At 44.8% G+C, this 20,444-nt stretch overlaps 1 protein-coding gene across 4 annotated transcripts in view; it reads left to right on the top strand.

The window, feature by feature from the left end:
- Positions 1 to 20,444, top strand: part of LOC130293503 (3-beta-hydroxysteroid sulfotransferase-like) — a 110,882-nt gene that overhangs the window by 64,167 nt on the left and 26,271 nt on the right. For all 4 annotated transcript variants that reach the window (XM_056542282.1, XM_056542286.1, XM_056542285.1 and 1 more), the window contains 2 exons: positions 16,469 to 16,677; positions 17,314 to 17,440. In XM_056542282.1, coding sequence (XP_056398257.1) covers positions 16,469 to 16,677; positions 17,314 to 17,440 — 336 coding nt within the window. The remainder of the gene's footprint in view (positions 1 to 16,468; positions 16,678 to 17,313; positions 17,441 to 20,444) is intronic.

The following is a 20,444-nucleotide window of genomic DNA, read 5'->3' as shown; positions in this document are numbered from 1 at the left end:
TTCTGTAGTTCACCATAAGGGATCATTAACATTTTACTTTAATATTTTGGGCATTCCCGCATGCACCGATACCAAATATGTTTATTTTTTTTATTTTTTGTAAAATAGGAAAAAGGGGTAATTTTTTTTTTTACAATTTAAAAAACATTGTATTACTTTTTTCTTTTTACAATCTTCTGGTTGTTATTACTGTTCAGTGCTATGCATGGGCTCTTGTATAGCCTGCCAGAAGGCAGACCAAACACATAGTTCACAGCAGAGTTGTGGGTGGTTCGATGAGTCTCACAAAGCCCCCTAAATGCTTTGGTTGGAGTATTGATCACGGCATCTAAAGGATTAATGGCAGTAATCAGTGCGATTAACTGATTGCAACTGGAATGCATGTTCTATGAAGCTCTTGCTTCGTAGATCGTACAGGTCGCATGGCGTTAATGTTAATTTGGCTATGAAAGCAATAATGAGTAACTATTTAGGTGAATTTAAAATAACAATAGGCAAGTTATTGATTTTAGGTCAGTATTGATCCAGAGGACTTTTTTTTATTTATTTATTTGGAATTAGGAAGGCATTCCCCACATAAGGACATGATGACATGAGGACAGCTCCCACTTATTGCTTTTGTGTTTGTCCTCTTCCAAGTATAGCTAAAAAATAACTTAATTGCAAATGATGTGCTTAGAGCTTTCTGTAGTCCAACATAATCAGAATACCCATAGGCCCAGATAGCATAATTTCTAAAAATGCTTGTATGAAACCATCCTCAAACATTTAATTCTTTCCACTTCCATGTCCTCTCACTATTCTGATTGAGAAGTTGCTCTGTCCTCCAATTCCCAGATTGCGCATTACCTCAGCTCTTCCACCTTGACCACTACCCTCCGATAGAACTCATGCCAGTTCCCTACCCATAGCTGCTGTAAAACATGCATAGCACAGCAGACTCCCCACACAGAAAGTCCATAAAAGCTGCTGTATTCATTCCTAGCCTGCTCCTCTTCATGTGGCACTGCTCAGCTCACACACCTCATTCTCCCTTGATGTAAATATTATATTTTGAAAATATTTATGTATATTTGTATATGACAGGGAAATTGTAATGTAGTCTGTAGCAGGGCTGGACTGGGTGTGAAAACCAGCCCTGGAAAAAATTACATACCAGCCCCATAGTGTTGCGTCATTATACCAGCACGTCGTCATTTTCTTGTTCATAAAAGGTAAAATCATGCATTTAAAAAAATATTAGTTTCCCCCACATTAGGTGCAGTATAGTTCCCCCCACATTAGGTGCAGTATAGTTCCCCCCACATTAGGTGCAGTATAGTTCCCCACATTAGGTGCAGTCACTGAGGACAAGCAGGGCTCTGTACACTGAAGACAAGCAGGGCTCTGTACACTGAGGACAAGCAGGGCTCTGTACCTGAAGACAAGCAGGTGCAGTATAGTTCCCCCCACATTAGGTGCAGTATAGTTCTCCACATTAGGTGCAGTCACTGAGGACAAGCAGTGCTCTGTAGACTGAGGACAAGCAGGGCTCTGTACACTGAGGACAAGCAGGGCTCTGTACACTGAGGACAAGCGGGGTTCTGTACACTGAGGACAAGCGGGGCTCTGTACACTGAGGACAAGCGGGACTCTGTACCTGAGGACAAGCAGGGATCTGTACACTGAAGACAAGCAGGGATCTGTACCTGAGGACAAGCAGGGATCTGTACACTGAAGACAAGCAGGGCTCTGTACACTGAGGACAAGAAGGGGTCTGTACCTGAAGACAAGCAGGTGCAGTATAGTTCCCCCCACATTAGGTGCAGTATAGTTCCCCACATTAGGTGCAGTCACTGAGGACAAGCAGGGCTCTGTAGACTGAGGACAAGCAGGGCTCTGTACACTGAGGACAAGCAGGGCTCTGTACACTGAGGACAAGCGGGGTTCTGTACACTGAGGACAGCCCCCCCCCCAATCCTCAAGTACAAAAACAAAGACACCCCCCCCCACATCTCCCACCTGCCAGCTAGCTGTTGGAAGACTAAACTCCCAGCATGCTCTTACAGTGAGGAAATGCTAGGAGTTGTAGTTCTACCAGCTAGCCAGTGGGAGGTAGATGCGGGCAAATGGCCGGGGAGCGGAGCTTCACAAAAAGTTGTACAAAAAGTAGCAGTTTGCAACTTTTTGTGCACCTTTTTTTAAAATGCTACAGCACATTTTGTAAGCCAGGTCTGACCAGGCTTAAATTTGCGAATTTTTTTAAGGGGGTTTGGACTGGGACCAAAAATACACTCTGACATTTAAGAATAAGCAGTCCCCTATTTTTTTTTGGTTGGGTCTGAATGCTGGGACCTCCACCAATCACCTCGCTTCAAGTTGCTCTCCAGCTGTTGCAAAGCTACAACTCCCATCATGTCTGGAGCCTCAGGCATTATGGTATGCAGTTTTGTAACAGCTGAAGGCCACAGATTGGAGTACAGTGTCCCCATCATCACTGCAGAACTTACAAATGACAGCAGTGATGGGACAGTCAGGAGAATACACAATGATATCACTGACCTGAGTGATGTCTTCTCTGTTGTCGTTCCTTTTCCTCTGGTCCAGATGCCAGGTCTTCTTCCAGCTTCATCTTCTCTGCAGAGTCTGAGGCCCAAACTTAATTGGCTCCTCACTATGTCAGCAGATCCTCTGTATAACGACAATAATCATTATAATACTGCCAGATACTGTGCCCTAAATAAAATACTGCCACAAACTGCACCCACTGAATGTAATATTGCCACACACTGTACCCACTGAATATAATACTGCCACACACTGTACCCACTGAATATAATACAGCCATACACTGAGCCCTGAATATAATACTGCCATACACTGCACCCCAAATATAATACTGCCATACACTGAGCCCTGAATATAATACTGCCATACACTGCACCCCAAATATAATACTGCCATACACTGAGCCCTGAATATAATACTGCCATACACTGCGCCCCAAATATAATATTGCCATACACTGAGCCCTGAATATAATACTGCCATACACTGCGCCCTGAATATAATACTGGCATACACTGCGCCCTGAATATAATACTGGCATACACTGCGCCCTGAATATAATACTGCCATACACTGCGCCCCGAATATATTACTGCCATACACTGCACCCTTAATATAATACTGCCATACACTGCGCCCTGAATATAATACTGGCATACACTGAGCCCTGAATATAATACTGCCATACACTGCGCCCTTAATATAATACTGCCATACACTGTGCCCTGAATATAATACTGCCATACACTGCGCCCTGAATATAATACTGCCATACACTGCGCCCTGAATATAATACTGCCATACACTGTGCCCTGAATATGATACTGCCATACACTGCGCCCTGAATATAATACTGCCACACACTGAACCCTGAATATAATACTGCCATACACTGCACCCTGAATATAATACTGTCATACACTGCGCCCTGAATATAATATTGCCATACACTGCGCCCTGAATATAATACTGCCATACACTGCACCCTGAATATAATACTGCCATACACTGCGCCCTGAATATAATACTGCCATACACTGCGCCCTGAATATAATACTGCCATACACTGTGCCCTGAATATAATACTGCCATGCACTGTGCCCTAAACATAATACTGCCATTAGTCTTTGGATAGGGGATAAGTTATAGATTGCGGGGGGTCCAAGCATTGAGATCCCCCACGATCTCCTGCACGGGGGCCCAGTCAGTATGCCAGAAGCCATGGTCGGCACGCTCCCTCCATGTATCTCTTTGGAGTATATGGAGGGGTGTGTCGGCCGGCACTTCTTGCGGGGTCGGCATACCTCTTTTCCAGCTGACTGCCAAGGCCCGTACTGGAGATCGCGGGGGTCCCAGCGCTTGGACCCCCCCCACAATCTATAACTTATCCCATATTCTTTGGACCCCGCATCTATCAATCATGCATATACACCTCCCCCTTATCCTTGGTTTCCTCAGCCTCATACCTCCCCAAACCCCCCCATCCTTGTTATCCTCATCAACAACCCCCAGCCTCCCCCCCTTCAATCATAAATATATACCCCTCCCCTCATCCTTGGTCCTAACCCCTCGGCCTCCCCCCCTTCAATCATAAATATACACCCCCCCTCATCCTTGGTCCTAACCCCTTGGCCTCCCCCCTTCAATCATAAATATACACCCCCCTCCTCATCCTTGGTCCTAACCCCCCAGCCCCCCCCATCAATCATAAATATACACCCCCCCCTCATCCTTGGTCCTAAACCCCCCAATCTCCCCCCCATCAATCATAAATATACACCCCCCCTCATCCTTGGTCCTAACACCCCAGCCTCCCCCCCCATCAATCATGAATATACACCCCCCCTCATTCTTGGTCCTAACCCCCCCAGCCTCCCCCCCATCAATCATAAATATACACCCCCCCCATCCTTGCTACTAACCCCCCAACCCCCTCATCCTTGGTCCTAACCCCCCAGTCTCCCCCCCATCAATCATAATTATACACCCCTTCCTCCTTGTTCGTCACCCCCAGCCTCCCCCCCAATATCAATAATACATATACAACACCTCCCCCCCTCTCCTCAGTCTTACCTTATTCACACGCAGATCCGTCCCGCGCTCAGCAGCAGTTTGGGCTCCCAGCTTCACGGCGCAGGGGGGAATGAAGACGCAGGGGGGAATGACGCCGCACGTGACGTCGCACGTGACTCCCCTGCGCTCCCTAGGCTGGACAGGGGGGCAGACAGAGCGGGTGGACACAGACCGGAGCGGGCAGCAAATTTTCATCCCCCCCCGGACTGCGGACCTGGCCGCCCCTGGCGCTTGGTCCGCCTAGTTATAGAGCCGGGCCTGCAGGCGGCCTATGCGGCCGCCTGTGCATCCCACTAGTCCTATTTTCATGTAGGGGCCCGGAGCCCCTACGTTAATCCGGCCCCAGGCCCAGCGGCCCACCGGGATAGATCCCGGTATCCCGGAAGGCCAGTCCGGGCCTGGTCTGTAGGAGCACTCTGCCTTCAGGGGCAATGTCTGCACAAAGATTTTCTGAGCGGGCATTGCTGTGTGAACATAGCCTAACAGAAAATTAAGGCTCGTGCTGCCTTTCACATTAGATCAACAGTGAATCCTGTTGACATCCATGGTAGCTGTCAACAATGCCACCTAATATTTTACCCAGTAACTTACACCAATATGACCTGCCCTTGATTACAAATGGAGTGAAAGTTTAAGTGTGCAGTCAGATGCTAAGGTTTAAGTTTAAATATTTAAGATCTTTCTTTCAAGGGTGGACTTTGATGCTGATAATTTGGTGTATTCTTGTGGCAATAGAAACTAAATGACATATTTGATTTGGCAAAACTTTTCTGTCTATTGTCTTTTTTTCTGTGGTTTTGACTAGAGATGAGCGAACTTTTCAAAAATTCGATTTGGCTGATTCGCCGAATTTTCCAGAAAAGTTTGTTTTGATCAGAATTTTTTTGAGGCGTATCTATATTAAAAAAGGCTATTTCTAGCCTACATACAGCCTCTATAGGGGTATAGAACACTTTGCTGTGTTCTAAAACGCATATGGAGTGTGCTGGGTTAGTGAAATAATACTGTTATTCAGAATAACATGCAGATTACCGGCATCACTTTTAGAATCACTGCCGCACAGCAGCACAATGACAGAGCCTGGTGGTGGCATCAGTGTCAGGAGACCATATAGTGACTGAAAGACAGCATGGAGGTGTTGGCAGCATGAGGAGACCATTTAGTGGCTGAATGGCACAGCATTGAGGTGTTGGCAGCATGAGGACACCATATAGTGGCTGAATGACACAGCTTGGATGAGGCTGAAGCATGAGGACACCATATAATGGCTCAATGACACAGAATGGAGGTGTTGGCAGCATGAGGACACCAAATAGTTGCTGAGTGGCACAGTGTGGAGGTGTTGGCAGCATGAGGACACCATATAGTGGCTGAATGACACAGCTTGGATGAGGCTGAAGCATGAGGACACCATATAGTGGCTGAATGACACAGAATGGAGGTGTTGGCAGCATGAGGACACCATATAGTGGCTGAATGGCACAGTGTGGAGGTGTTGGCAGCATGAGGACACCATATAGTGGCTGAATGACACAGCTTGGATGAGGCTGAAGCATGAAGACACTATAAAGTGGCTCAATGACACAAAATGGAGGTGTTGTCAGCATAAGGATACCATATAGTGGCTGAATAGCACAGTGTGGAGGTGTTGGCAGCAAGAGGACACCATATAGTGGCTGAATGACACAGCTTGGATGAGGCTGAAGCATGAGGACACCATATAGTTGCTGAATGACACAGAATGGAGGTGTTGGCAGCATGAGGACACCGTATAGTGGCTGAATGGCACAGTGTGGAGGTGTTGGCAGCATGAGGACACCATATAGTGGCTGAATGACACAGCTTGGATGAAGCTGAAGCATGAGGACACCATATAGTGGCAGAATGACACAGCATGGAGGTGTTGTCAGCATGAGGAGACCATATAGTGGCTTAATGACACAGCATGGACATGTTGGCAGCATGAGGACACCATATAGTGGCTGAATGACACAGCATGGACATGTTGTCAGCATGAGGACACCATATAGTGGCTGAATGACACAGCTTGGATGAGGCTGAAGCATGAGGACACCATATAGTGGATCAATGACACAAAATGGAGGTGTTGGCAGCATGAGGACACCATATAGTGGCTGAATGGCACAGTGTGGAGGTGTTGGCAGCATGAGGAAACCATATAGTGGCTGAATGACACAGAATGACACAGCTTGGATAAAGCTGAAGCATGAGAACACCATATAGTGGCAGAATGACCCAGCATGGAGGTGTTGTCAGCATGAGGAGACCATATAGTGGCTTAATGACACAGCATGGACATGTTGGCAGCATGGGGACACCATATAGTGGCTGAATGACACAGCATAGACATGTTGTCAGCATGAGGACACCATATAGTGGCTGAATGACACAGCTTGGATGAGGCTGAAGCATGAGGACACCATATAGTGGCTGAATGACACAGCATGGAAGTGTTAGCAGCATGAGGACACCATATTTTGGCTGAATGGCACAGTGTGGAGGTGTTGGCAGCATGAGGACACCATATAGTGGCTGAATGACACAGCTTGGATGAAGCTGAAGCATGAGAACACCATATAGTGGCAGAATGACACAGCATGGAGGTGTTGTCAGCATGAGGAGACCATATAGTGGATTAATGACACAGCATGGACATGTTGTCAGCATGAGGACTCCATATAGTGGCTGAATGACACAGCTTGGATGAGGCTGAAGCATGAGAACACCATATAGTGGCTGAATGACACAACATGGAGGTGTTGGCAGCATGAGGACACCATATAGTGGCTGAATGGCACAGTGTGGAGGTGTTGGCAGCATGAAGACACCATATAGTGGCTGAATGACACAGTTTGGATGAAGCTGAAGCATGAGGACACCATACAGTGGCTGAATGACACAGCATGGAGGTGTTGGCAGCATGAGGAGACCATATAGTGGATGAATGGCAAAGCCCGGAGTTGCCAGTAGCATGAGTAGGCACTAGGCCTTCACAATCCCTAAGATTAAAAGATTAATTAAGAAATGTAAACCGAAGATTTTGGATAGCGGGTGCTACCTATGATAAAATTTGAAATTACCAGACCTAGACCCCACAGCGGCATCAGTAACCCATATATTGCCTGAATGACACAGCCTGGAGTTGGCTGATGCATGAGTACACACCAGGGCTTCCCAATCCCTCCCAAAAAACACCACAATTTTCGAAATTTTTGAAAAAGATTTTGGATAGCGGGTGCTACCTATGAGAAAATTTGAAATTAACAGACCCAGGCCCCACAGCGGCATCAGTAACCCATATATTGCCTGAATGACACAGCCTGGAGTTGGCTGATGCACGAGTTCACAACAGGGCTTCACAATCCCCCCCCCCCCCCCAAAAACACCACAATTTTAGACATTTTTGAAAAAGATTTTGGATAGCGTGTGCTACCCATGAGAAAATTTGAAATTAACAGACCCAGGCCCAGCAGCGCCATCATTTTTTTATTTGAAATTTAAAACAACCTTTGCTTGTCCCGGACCCCAGCATGTGGGTACGAAGGACCAAATCCAACAAGCCCCCACAGGGCTCATGTGGCCGTGAGATTTAGGCGAAACGTCTCCATCGCCCTGACCGGCCATTGTTTCCAAGACTTCTCGCCAAGGCAAACCATGTGCAGAACAGTGTGACACCGCCGTGAAATGCTCACATGGAAGGGCCACTGAGACTTGTCTGGGCAGTGGAGGCTTAAGACACAGAGGAGGATGTGGAGGCGGAGTAGCACACTGTCGCAGGACCAACGGGCTGACAGAGTGTAGCAGGAAGCATCATTGAGTACACACCAGGGCTTCAGAATCCCAAAGAAAAAACAACCATTTTCAAAATAATTTTAAGAATATTTAGGACAGCGGGTGCTACCTATATGATGCATGAATGACACACCCTGGAGTTGGCTGATGCATGAGTACACACTAGGGCTTCACAATCCCTCAAAAAAACAACACAACAATTGTAGAAATTTATGAAGAAGACTTATGGATAGAGGGTGCTACCTATGAAAAAATTTGAAATTCCAAGACCCAGGCCCAGCAGCGCCATCAGTAAACCATATATTGCTTGAATGACATAGGCTGGAGTTGGCTAATGCATGAGTACGCACCAAAGCTTCACAATCCCTAATAAAAAAAGACAAACATTTTTGAGGAAAAATTTTAACCAAAATTTAGGACAGCGAGTGCTCTCTATATATTACCAGAATGACGCAGCCTGGAGTTGGCTGCAGCATGAGGAGACCATTGAAATGTGTGATTTTTTTTATTTGAAATTTAAATCAAAATTTGTGTCCCGGACCCAGCCGTGTGGGTACAAAGGACATAATCTCACAAGCACCCACAGGGCTCATGTGGCCGTAAGATGTAGGCGCAACGTCTCCATAGCCCTGACCTGCCATTGTTGGTTTTTGTACCTTTGTTTAAGAACAAGCGCATATCCAAGAGTCCAGAAGCCTCTATAATGCAGGACGGTGGACCACCAAAAGACATTCTTCTTTAAAAGAATTTTTTATGAAATAAAGAAGCAGAGTTCATCCCTCTGCGTATTTTCTTTGAAGTTTTTGCTTAAAAAATCACACGCAACAGTCGTTCAATGGTGTAATGGTTGCTATTGTGGAAAATTCAAGTTTAATACTGTGATAATTATCAGAAAATGTAAAAAAAAAACAGTACCCAAGAGTGTTTATTAACCCCATACATTGCACCATAAATGTTGAAATTTTAATTAAGCATGTATGTATGCATTTCAAAAATCCTAAAATTAAAGGCCCAAGCCCAGAAGCATCAGGAAATCAAGTACTTCCTGAAAGACACAGCAGCAGTCAGGAGTAGGCATCAGCAGTACCCAAGAGGCTTTAATAACTCCTTACATTGCACGATCACTCGCGAGATCGAGCAATAACAGGTGTGTTATGCCCTCAGATGTACGGGGCTGCAGGTAACCCGCTGAACCCCTTTCGCGATAGGGATCAGGGATTGCAATTATTTGCCAGGAAAGAAGAATCACAACTAAGCGCCGGTCATAAGCTCGGGTTCATTAAGTCCCTGCCCTTTGTACACACCGCATGTCTCTACTACCGATTTTATGGTTTAGTGAGGTTCTCAGATCGGCCCCGGCGGGGTAGGAGAAGGCCCTAGTAGAGCGCTGAGAATTTAAAGATCATTGTTGAAATTAGCATTAAGCATGTATTAGCTACTGCTAAACTTCCAAAAATTTAAGGCCCAAGGCCTTAGGCATCAGGGGGGCAATTATTTCCTGAAAGACACAGAATGAGTCAGGAGCAGTCATTCGCAGTACCCAAGAGGGTTTCATAACCAACCCCTTACATTTAAAAGTCAATGTTGAAATTTGCATTAAGCATGTATTTAGCTGCTGCTAAACATCCCAAAATTAAAGGCCCAAGGCCAGAAGCATCAGTTAGGTAAGTAGTTCCTGAAAGACACAGGATGAGCAAGGAGCAGGCAATCGCAGTACCAAAGAGGGTTCCATAACCCTAATTCATAACCAACCATAATTGGGAAATGTTGGTGTAGCAGCTTGGTCAATCTACTCTGAGGCATCTGGCATTGGTGGCTGGACATCAGTCTCTCCACATTTTTGGTGGACAGACGAGTTCGCCTTGGGGTGACTATGGCCCCGGCCGCACTAAACACCCACTCTGATGGCACACTACTGGCCGGACAGGACAGTTTTCCAGGGCAAACTCTGCTAGTTGTGGCCATAAGTCAAGTTTGGCTGCCCAGAAGTCCAGCGGATCTTCAATGGTTGTTGGCATGGCCATGTCAAGGTATGCCACCACCTGCTCGTTCAGGTCCTGCTCCATGTCTACCTGCTGCTGATGAGTTGCTTCGCTATGCGGGTGAAGAAAGCTACTCATCAGCGACTGTAGACTCAGGCTGCTGCTAATTGAGCTGGTACTGCTCCTCCCACCCCTCCCCTCCCCAGCATCCATGGCAGTGGAAGGTGAGCGCAAAGGGCCCCCCGAGTCAGACCTGCGAGTGGATGGACCATGTGGCCGATAGGCATCAGCCAGCTGACTACGTAGAATCTCTCTGTAGTAGGTCAGTTTTTTTTCCCTCTCAGTGGGTGTAAAAAAGGCCCCATTTATGGACGGTAGCGAGGGTCTAATATGGTGGAGATCCAGAAGTCATCCCGCTGACGAATTTTGACAATTCGGGGGTCACTACACAAGCATCTGAGCATGCATCGTTCCATTTGCGCCATTGACTCGGAGGGACTACCTGCCTCCATCTCCACTGCATACTGCCACGGTGTGTCTGGGTCCCCTGTCTCAACTTCCTCATAACCCTGCAGCTCGTCTGGCTGCTCCTGCTCCTCCTTTCCTGTCCGAAGACTAGAAACACCGGCCATCTCATCCAACCTAAACTGTGCTCCGCTCTGCCCCTCATCATCCTCCTCCTCCAGTTCAGCCCCCACAGGGCTCATGTAGCCTTGAGATGTAGGCACAACGTCTCCATTGCCGTGACCAGCCATGGTTTCAATCATTTGTTGTAGGAAATGTAGGAGTGGAATTACGTCGTTCATGGCGTAATCCAGGTGACTCACAAATAATGTGGCTTCCTCAAAGGGCCTCAGCAAATGGCAGGTGTCACGTATGAGCTGTCACTGGTTCACATTGAAGTTAAACAGGGTAGTACTCTTATCTGCTTGGATCATCAAGAAATCGGTGATGGCTTTTCTTTGTTCGTATAATCTGTCCAACATATGGAGGGTGGAATTCCAACGTGTGGCAACGTCACAAATAAGACTATGTTGTAGGATACCGTTCTGACTCTGCAGCTCAAGGAAGGTGTGCTTGGCGGTGTACGAGTGGCTGAAGTGCATGCACAGTTTCCTTGCCATTTTCAGGAAGTTTTGCAAATGGCGTGAAGACTTTAGGAAGTGCTTGACAACCAGATTCAACACGTGTGCCATGCAGGGCGCATGTTTCACACTTCCTTGTCGCAGCGCGGACACGATATTCTTCCCGTTGTCTGTCACCATGGTTCCCATTTCCAGATTTTGTGGAGTAAGCCATACTCGGATTTGTTTACGAATGAATTTTAGCAGTTCCTCCCCTGTGTGACTCCGTTCGCCAAGGCAAACCATGTGAACAACAGCTTGACACCGCCGTGCCCTACACACATGGTACGATGAATGGCCACCGAGATTTGGACGTGCAGTGGAGGCCGAGGACACGGTGGAGCATGAGGAGGCAGCGTCGCACACTGTAACAGGATCAACTGCCTGGGAGCGAGAGCTTGGAGGAGGAATCGGTGTGACCTGTCCAAGTTGCTATAGTGGCTGTGCAGGAACCACATTTACCCAGTGAGCCGTAAAAGACAAGTATTGTCCCTGTCCGTAGTTACAGCTCCACACGTCGGTGCTGCCGTGCACTTTTGAACACACCGACAGGCTCAAGGACTGGCCCACCTTCTCTTGTACAAACTTATGCAGGGCTGGTACTGCCTTCTTCGCAAAGAAATGACGGCTTGGGACTCTCCACCTCGGCTCGGCACAAGCCATCAATTCTCTGAAAGGTGCGGAGTCCACCACTTGAAATGGGAGGGACTGCAACACCAACAATTTGGACAGGAGCACATTCAACTTCTGCGCCGTTGGATGAGTGGGCGCATACTGTTGTCTCTTAGACATGGCTTCGTCGATGGATTGTTGGCGGAATGGCTGACTAAAAGCGGGAGAAGCAGGAGCGACAGAAGGTGGGTTTGACACACAGCTCCCTTCGGCTAAGGTGGTGGAGTCTTGGCTGGATGAAGGAGGGAGCGGTTGGCCACTGGGTGATGCACCAGGCTGGACCACTATATCGGAGCCACGGTTCTCCCAGGCTGCTTTATGGTGGCGAAGCATGTGTTGACGCAGGGCCGTGGTGCCGACATTGGGACCCTGGCCATGCTTCACCTTCTGCCGACATATCTTGCATGTGGCTACATGAACCTCCTCCGGATGCCTTATGAAAAACTTCCACACCGCCGAGTAGCTGATTTTCCCACCCGCAGTCCGCACTAATTGACTGCTACTGGCGCCGTCTCCAGGAACCCCTGTTCCACTACCTCCCGGAAAGGTAGGCTGCCGCGAAGCAGGTGGTCTCCCCCGGGCACGTTTGGCTCCTGAATTTCCACTACTGCAACCACGCTGACTGCCAACCGTGCTATCGCCTTGCTGCCTCAAGGGCAACCTGCAATTCTCTTCTCCTGATGATGATGAAGCCCCTTCTGCACCCGGCTCCCAATTGCGATTGGCTTCATCATCATCAACAGTTGTGTGCACGTCACTGATGTCCTCCTCAGGTCCCCAACAGTGTCTGCTTCAGGACCCTGAACACTTGCAACACCGCCTCCCACGTCACTCTCCGCATCACTACTTGGCCGCCTAGCGGAGCAAGCAACGCATGTCTCCTCCCCTTCTTGGCTGTCCAGTAGCTGCTGACTGTCCTCTATTGGATCGTCCTCAGTAAATAGTGGAGCTGAACCCACAGCATAAGATACTTCTTTAGGAGAGGGAACAGCATAGGACAAAGGCAATGGGAGGACAAGGACTGCTCCCGGGCCATGCCAACTGAGGGTTGTGTCTGAGGAACCCACTGACTGTTGACTGGGGGTGTCAGATGTCACTTGTGATGATGTGGATGAGCGTGTTAACCAATCGACGACGGCAGATAGGTTGCTGGTGGAGACACGACCACTGGCTGATAACAGGAGCTCAGGCCTCTCCCTGCGACTCCTGCTGCCACTCACCCCAAGTCTGCTGCCAACTCTGCCTGAAGTGTTTAGGCCTCTGCCACTCTTCTGTTCACGTCCTGGCACTTCTCTGCCTGACATACTTAGTGCGTTTATGAGGGTATTACAATACGCTACACTACTACAGTATTTGTCTAGAACAGCAGCAGGTGATTACTTACGGCTGTCCTTGAACAGTATGTAGGCCCTTGACAGATTAACAGGTACTAGATGGTACAATACTTGGATGTACCTATGCGGTATGCACTGATGAGGGCAGTAATATGCCTAACTATTAGCAGAAAAAACTCTGTATTTTTGTAAAACATCAGCCTGTGGATACTATTGTTTGGACTTTGACGGTATGGAGCACCTTGACAGATTAACAGGTACTAAATGGTACAATACTTGGATGTACCTATGCGGTATGCACTGATGAGGGCAGTAATATGCCTAACTATTAGCAGAAAAAATCAGTATTTTTGTAAAACACCAGCTGGTGGATACTATTGTTTGGACTTTGACGGTGTGGAGCACCTTGACAGCTTAACAGGTACTAAATGGTACAATACTTGGATGTACATATGCGGTATGCACTGATGAGGGCCTATTAGCAGAAAAAACTCTGTATTTTTGTAAAACACCAGCCGGTGGATACTATTGTTTGGACTTTGACGGTTTGGCGCACCTTGACAGCTACTAAATGGTACAATACTTGGATGTACCTATGCGGTATGCACTGATGAGGGCAGTAAGATGCCTAACTATTAGCAGAAAAAACTCTGTATTTTTGTAATACACTAGCCGGTGGATACTATTGTTTGGACTTTGACGGTATGGAGCACATTTACAGCTTAACAGGTACTAAATGGTACAATACTTGGATGTACGTATGCAGTATGCACTGATGAGGGCCTATTAGCAGAAAAAACTCTGTATTTTTGTAAAACACCAGCCGGTGGATACTATTGTTTGGACTTTGACGGTATGGAGCACCTTGACAGCTTAACAGGTACGAAATGGTACAATACTTCGATGTACGTATGCGGTATGCACTGATGAGGGCAGTAATATGCCTATCAGCAGAAAAAACTTTGTATTTTTGTAAAACACCAGCCGGTGGATACTATTGTTTGGACTTTGACGGTATGGAGCACCTTGACAGCTTAACAGGTACTAAATGGTACAATACTTGGATGTACGTATGCGGTATACACTGATGACGGCAGTAATATGCCTATTAGCAGAAAAAACTCTGTATTTTTGTAAAACACCAGCCGGTGGATACTATTGTTTGGACTTTGACGGTATGGAGCACCTTGACAGCTTAACAGGTACTAAATGGTACAATACTTGCATGTTCCTATGCGGTATGCACTGATGAGGGCAGTTATATATGCGTAATTATACGCAGAAAAAACTGTTAAAAAAAAAAAAAACAGCCGGTGAATAGTATTGTTTGAACTTGCACAGTATGTAGCCAGCCCCTTGACAGATTAACAGGTACAAAATGGTGCAAATGCACTACAGTCCACTGAACAATCACGTATTTCTGAACAGCAGCAGGACCCAACAGTGCAGCACCACAAAAAAAAAATCCAGGGATTAAACCCTAAATTGCAATTGCAGTTTTGTGGAGCAAACAAAAATAAACTCAATTGGGCTGAACAATGAGGAGATAAGTAGTGTTGAGCGGCATAGGCCATATTCGAATTCGCGAATATTCGCGAACATATGGACGAATATTCGTCATATATTCGCGAATATTCGCATATTCGTAATATTCTCGTTTTATTTTTGCATGTGCGAAAATATGCGAAAATTTGCGTATGCGAAAATAACATATGCGAAAATTAGCATATACTAAATTAGCATAAGCAAAAATTTGCATATGCGAAAATTCGCACACCAGTCTCACACAGTAGTATTAGAGCCTTCTTTACACCACACAAGCTGGAAGCAGAGAGGGGTGATCACTGTGATGTGTACTGTGAAAAAAAAAAAAAAAAATATTCGTAATTACAAATATATAGCGCTATATTGGCGAATATTCGCGAATTCGCGAATATGCGATATTCGCGAATAAAATTCGTATTGCGAATATTCGAGAGCAACACTAGAGATAAGATGCTTTAGAAAGTTCAGGCAGCTTGGAGATCTGTATGAGGCAGCTGACAGCTATCTGCCCCTCTCTGCTGCAATGCTCAATAACGTGAATAGGAGGTTTAGCAATCAATGACCCTTCTCAGTGTAACAGCACAGCACTCTGCACTCCTGTCTTTCCCTAATGCTTATGTGACTAGCAGTTGCAGTGTAATGCTGTGGTATGAGCTATTCACACGCACACAGTCCCGTCCTCTCCATTTGAGTGCATAGATGAAATGAAGAGAGGCAAGATGGCCGCCGATTATATAGGGGCTGTGACATTACAGGGGTCAGTGAACACTGATAGGCTGCATCTCACATGTGATTCAGGGTCAGCCCGCCTACCTTCATTTCCGCCGCTGTTTCCCGCCCTCCCATAATCCCCTGCCCCATGTACTCACATGTGGATCCGCCATCTTAGGTCCCAAATAGCCTGGAACACTGTAAAATGGAGTTTAATGAAGCGATTCGCACGATGGAATCGCGGCGATATTCGTATTCGTTGCGAATCATATCTTTCATGAAATTCGCAACGAATTCGGGTTCGTCAACTTCGATTCGCTCATCTCTATTTGTGACATAATTTGGAGGGACTAAAAAATCCTGCACTGGATTCCATCTAGCAAAAGGCTATTCTTAGCAATAGTAAAAATATTTATGTCAAAAATGAATCAGTGTGTTATTGGTACATATGTGGTGGCCAGGACTCCCAAGCAGTTTATTGTTCTATTTTGATTTTTGTTCTACTTGCAGACAATAAGTGCATTTGTCATTGTCTTTAAATACATTTAAATTAAAATATCTAATGAATAGAGTCTCATAATTTTTTTATTATTGTTTTGATTATAACTGTACACTTTTTAAATATTCTTTAAAAGAATAATGTTATACTATGCATTTTGTGTTATAGGTACCACATGGCTGCAAGAGATCCTTTCTCTTGTTTATAGCAATGGAGATCCCACACCAGTAAAAACAACTTTAAGCTGGGATCGTGTGCCATGGATTGAACAGCATAGTGGACGACAACACCTTGAACACAAACCATCTCCTCGACTTATTACAACACATCTTCCTTTTCATCTGTTTCCACAATCATTCTCCAAGACCAAAGCCAAAGTATGTAGACACTCAAACAATAATATTATGCACATCAGTTCTAAATGACATTTTTCAATGCCTGCAAGTCTTGAGAACTCTTCTAAATAATTTAATGCATTAATGCTCTTCTAAACATGTTATGGATTAAAGTATTGCAAGGAGTATGGATGATTAAAGAGTTTTATTTATTTATTATTTATTAGCTTTTTGACAAGTTAAAGGAGTATTCCATCCATAGACATCTTATCTTCATCTTATATGGAGATCCCCCCAATTAGACATCTTATCCCCTATCCTTTGGATATGGGATAGGAAGTTTAATGGCGGAATACCCCTTTAATCTTCAGCATATGAAACAATGACAGGAAAAGTACTCTAACATAGTGAAAGTCTCATTTGTCCTACATAAGGGTCATGTGACAAAAATGTCTTTAGAGTAATGCTGATCAAGCCTATATTTTCTGACTTTCCATATCTGTATATACTGTACAAGCATTTTAAAAAAAATGTGTCTGTATATTGTGCCCTATTTCAGCCATGAAAGTGCATTTAAAAATGTAATATACACTTCCTTTCATTTAAATAGAAACCTTGCTTTTCTTTTTAATTTAAGATTTTATTTTTATTTTTTTTTATTTCTTGTTTTTATGTTAGGCTATCTACACAATACGGAATCCTAAAGATGTTTGTGTTTCCCTTTACCACTTCTCTAAGTTTGCACAATTTATGGAATACAGAGAAGACTTTCAGGATTTTGTGTCTTTGTTTCTTAGTAAAGACAGTGAGTATCTCATGTCATAAAAAATTTCCAGCATAACCCCTTTACAGTGTGTGTGCTTTATTCTGCCTGTTGCAAGATTTTTAATCTTTGCTGGTTTTGGTGAAAATGTATCTAGTATATATTGATCCGGCTATGGGAGTAGCTACCAGGGTAGCAGGCATGACCGCTATTATGAAGCTCTGCAAATTTCCTTTTGATGGTGAGAGTTGTGATCACTATGCATAATGGAAGATGTGAAACTACACATTGGAAAATTAAATACAAATTAATAGAATTCTGTCAGTGGTCTTCTAAATACAATAGAGGAACCACAGCTATAGCTACATTTTGTCAACAGTTTGTGTTTTGTGCAATTTTCTTGCTATGAAACCATGTAGGTTTGGACACTATTAGGTGTCCATCATGGCAATTAGAGATGAGCGAATCGAAGCTGATGAACCCGAATTATTTACGAATTTCAGGAAATATTTGATTTGCAATGAATGTGAATATCACCACAATTCTATCCCGCGAATCCCTTCATTAAACTCCATTTTACAGCGTTCCAGGCTCCAGGGCATCGAAAATGGTGGATCCACATATCAGTACATGGGGCAAGGGATGCTATTAAGGGAAGTAGGCGGGATGACCCTGAATCACATGCAGGATGCAGCCTATCAGCAGCCAGTCACCCCTGTGATGTCACAGCCCTATATAATCGGCAGCCATATTGCGGCCAGCCACTTTATTCATTACAATGCAGAGAGATTGGACGGACAGACTGTGTGTGTTACAGCAGAGAAAAGTGCATTTTAGCAGCGTTTAACATCCTCCTAGTCACATCAGCGTTCTCGTGGGCAGAGAGCATTGTTTTTTTTTTCACTGAAAAGGATTTTTACTGCAGCTGCAGGCATTAACCTCCCAGTCACTTTCTTCAGCATAGTATTACAGAGAGGGGCACATAGCTTTGTGTTGCCTCATACATTTCAACAAGCTGCCTCAGTTTCATAAACCTTAGCAGAGGAGGCTGGAATAATTTTTCAGCTCAATTCAGTGTCTTTGTCCCACAAAAAATCCTCTACTGGCTATACTAGTCTGTAGATGGTATAATACACAGCAGTCCATTCCTAATAGTCTTTGACAGAGTGCAATTTTGTGTTTAGTACAGAGCTTTCTTTGGCTGCAGCACTGTTGTGTACTGCTGGTGTTTTACAAAAATATATTTTTTTTAAGGGTACTGTAGCGCATTTTTCTGCTCTCATAAGTGCATACCGCATACATACATCTAAGTAGTGTACTATTTTATACCTGCTAATCTGGCAAGGGTACAAAACAAACTACCCAAGGGCAGTAAGGGGCCAATTGACCAAAATGACGTAACCTCTGAGCCACAGCCCGGGGTGTAAAACCCCTATAATACAACCTCTAAAACATAACTTTTACTGTGTACTTATTAATATAATATCAAAGTCCCAACAAAAAAGGTGTTTAAAACTGATAACCAGGTGATCTCATGGTAGGTGTAACTTATAATTGGAGAACACTCTTCTCTTAGTGATGGTGCAGCCCTGCAGTGGCCGCAAAATCTCTGATCACACTGGTATCGCTTAAAAAATCACACTATTGCCGCCTTTACATGTTTTTGCCGTGACAACGGCTTTCTCAAGAGGCAATGGTGGCAATGGCTGCTCCAAAATGGCGATGGGGGTATTTATAACCCATCCTAGTGACATAATTGTTGGACCTTAGCTATCTTCTATAGAGATTCCCATTTAATATCTTACTTCACATCTTACCAATCCCATGACAGTAGCCATTGGAATCACCTGTGTGCCTCCAGACCTCACCAATCCCGTACTTGGATGTTGATTCACTTCAGAACGCAACATGTACACGTCACACGCTGTCAGTGTGCAGCGCCGATGTAAGGTGCCTGTGTCACTTCTATGCGCCGCGCATGTCTGCTCCGCGATCCGGAGAACTTCTGCTTCTGAGTCTGACATAGCTGTCATTACTGCGCACGCGCTAGTACTTAGACGCATCAAAGAAAAGACTGCGCATGTGTGTACACTTAAAGACAAAACCTTCTATGTCCCTATATAATCTCTATGCCATTGTGTTAATTCTCTTGATAATAGTGATTATGATATAATGCACATTTCATAGGTAAAACCAATATGAAAGTAAATATAGATATAACTTAAAGGTTGATACTAATATTCACTATGCAAGAGAGTTTTAATATACCTATATTAGAGAAAATTCAGCTAGTATGTAAAAATTTAGTTGAGGATTATTTGGTAGCATTGTGATTAATATGTCAAATTGGAGTAAAGTAATATGTCAAATTAAAATAGGGATTATTCATTAGTGGGTGATGTCTTCCAAATTGGCCTAATGTCCTTTGCAGGAGAGGAAGGGTCCTACTTAGTAACTCGCTCTGGCAGCCAACACATAAATATTAAAATTAAACGCTGTAAGTCTATAGAAATTTGTAACTGAAGATTACAATTTAAAGAAATGCTTGATCTGGCCATTAGAGTGTTTCTCTCAGAGTTATATGCTCTATGAAAAGCTTGTTTCAAGTACTTTCCAGGGTAACCCCTCTGTCTAAATCTCCTAAATAGATTGGAGCTTTCCCTCTGAAAGCTAGCTTCTTCTGAACAATTCCTCCTTGCCCTGAGATACTGGTCAACCGGGATACTCTTTTTCAGAGACCCCGGGTTCTAGCTATCCCAGTGCAGGAGAGAATTAGTGGACGTAGGCTTACAAAGATATCCGTCTGTATACAATTCTATCCATCAATGTATATTCTCAAATCCAAAAACGTAATGGCTCTGCCTCCAATCTCCGAAGTAAATGTCATTCCAATGTTGTTATTGTTCAATTTATCATTAAATTCCTGAAATAAGTTGCAAGACACGTCCCATAAGAGGAGGACGTCATCTATATAATGTCCATAAAATAAAATGTGCTCGGTGTAAAAACTCAACTCATCAGAAAAAACAAACGTGCTCTCCCACCA

The sequence above is a fragment of the Hyla sarda genome, chromosome 10 (assembly GCF_029499605.1).
Source record: "Hyla sarda isolate aHylSar1 chromosome 10, aHylSar1.hap1, whole genome shotgun sequence".
NCBI classification, from domain to species: Eukaryota; Metazoa; Chordata; class Amphibia; order Anura; family Hylidae; genus Hyla; species Hyla sarda.
This window is presented reverse-complemented; position numbering and strand designations above follow the sequence as displayed.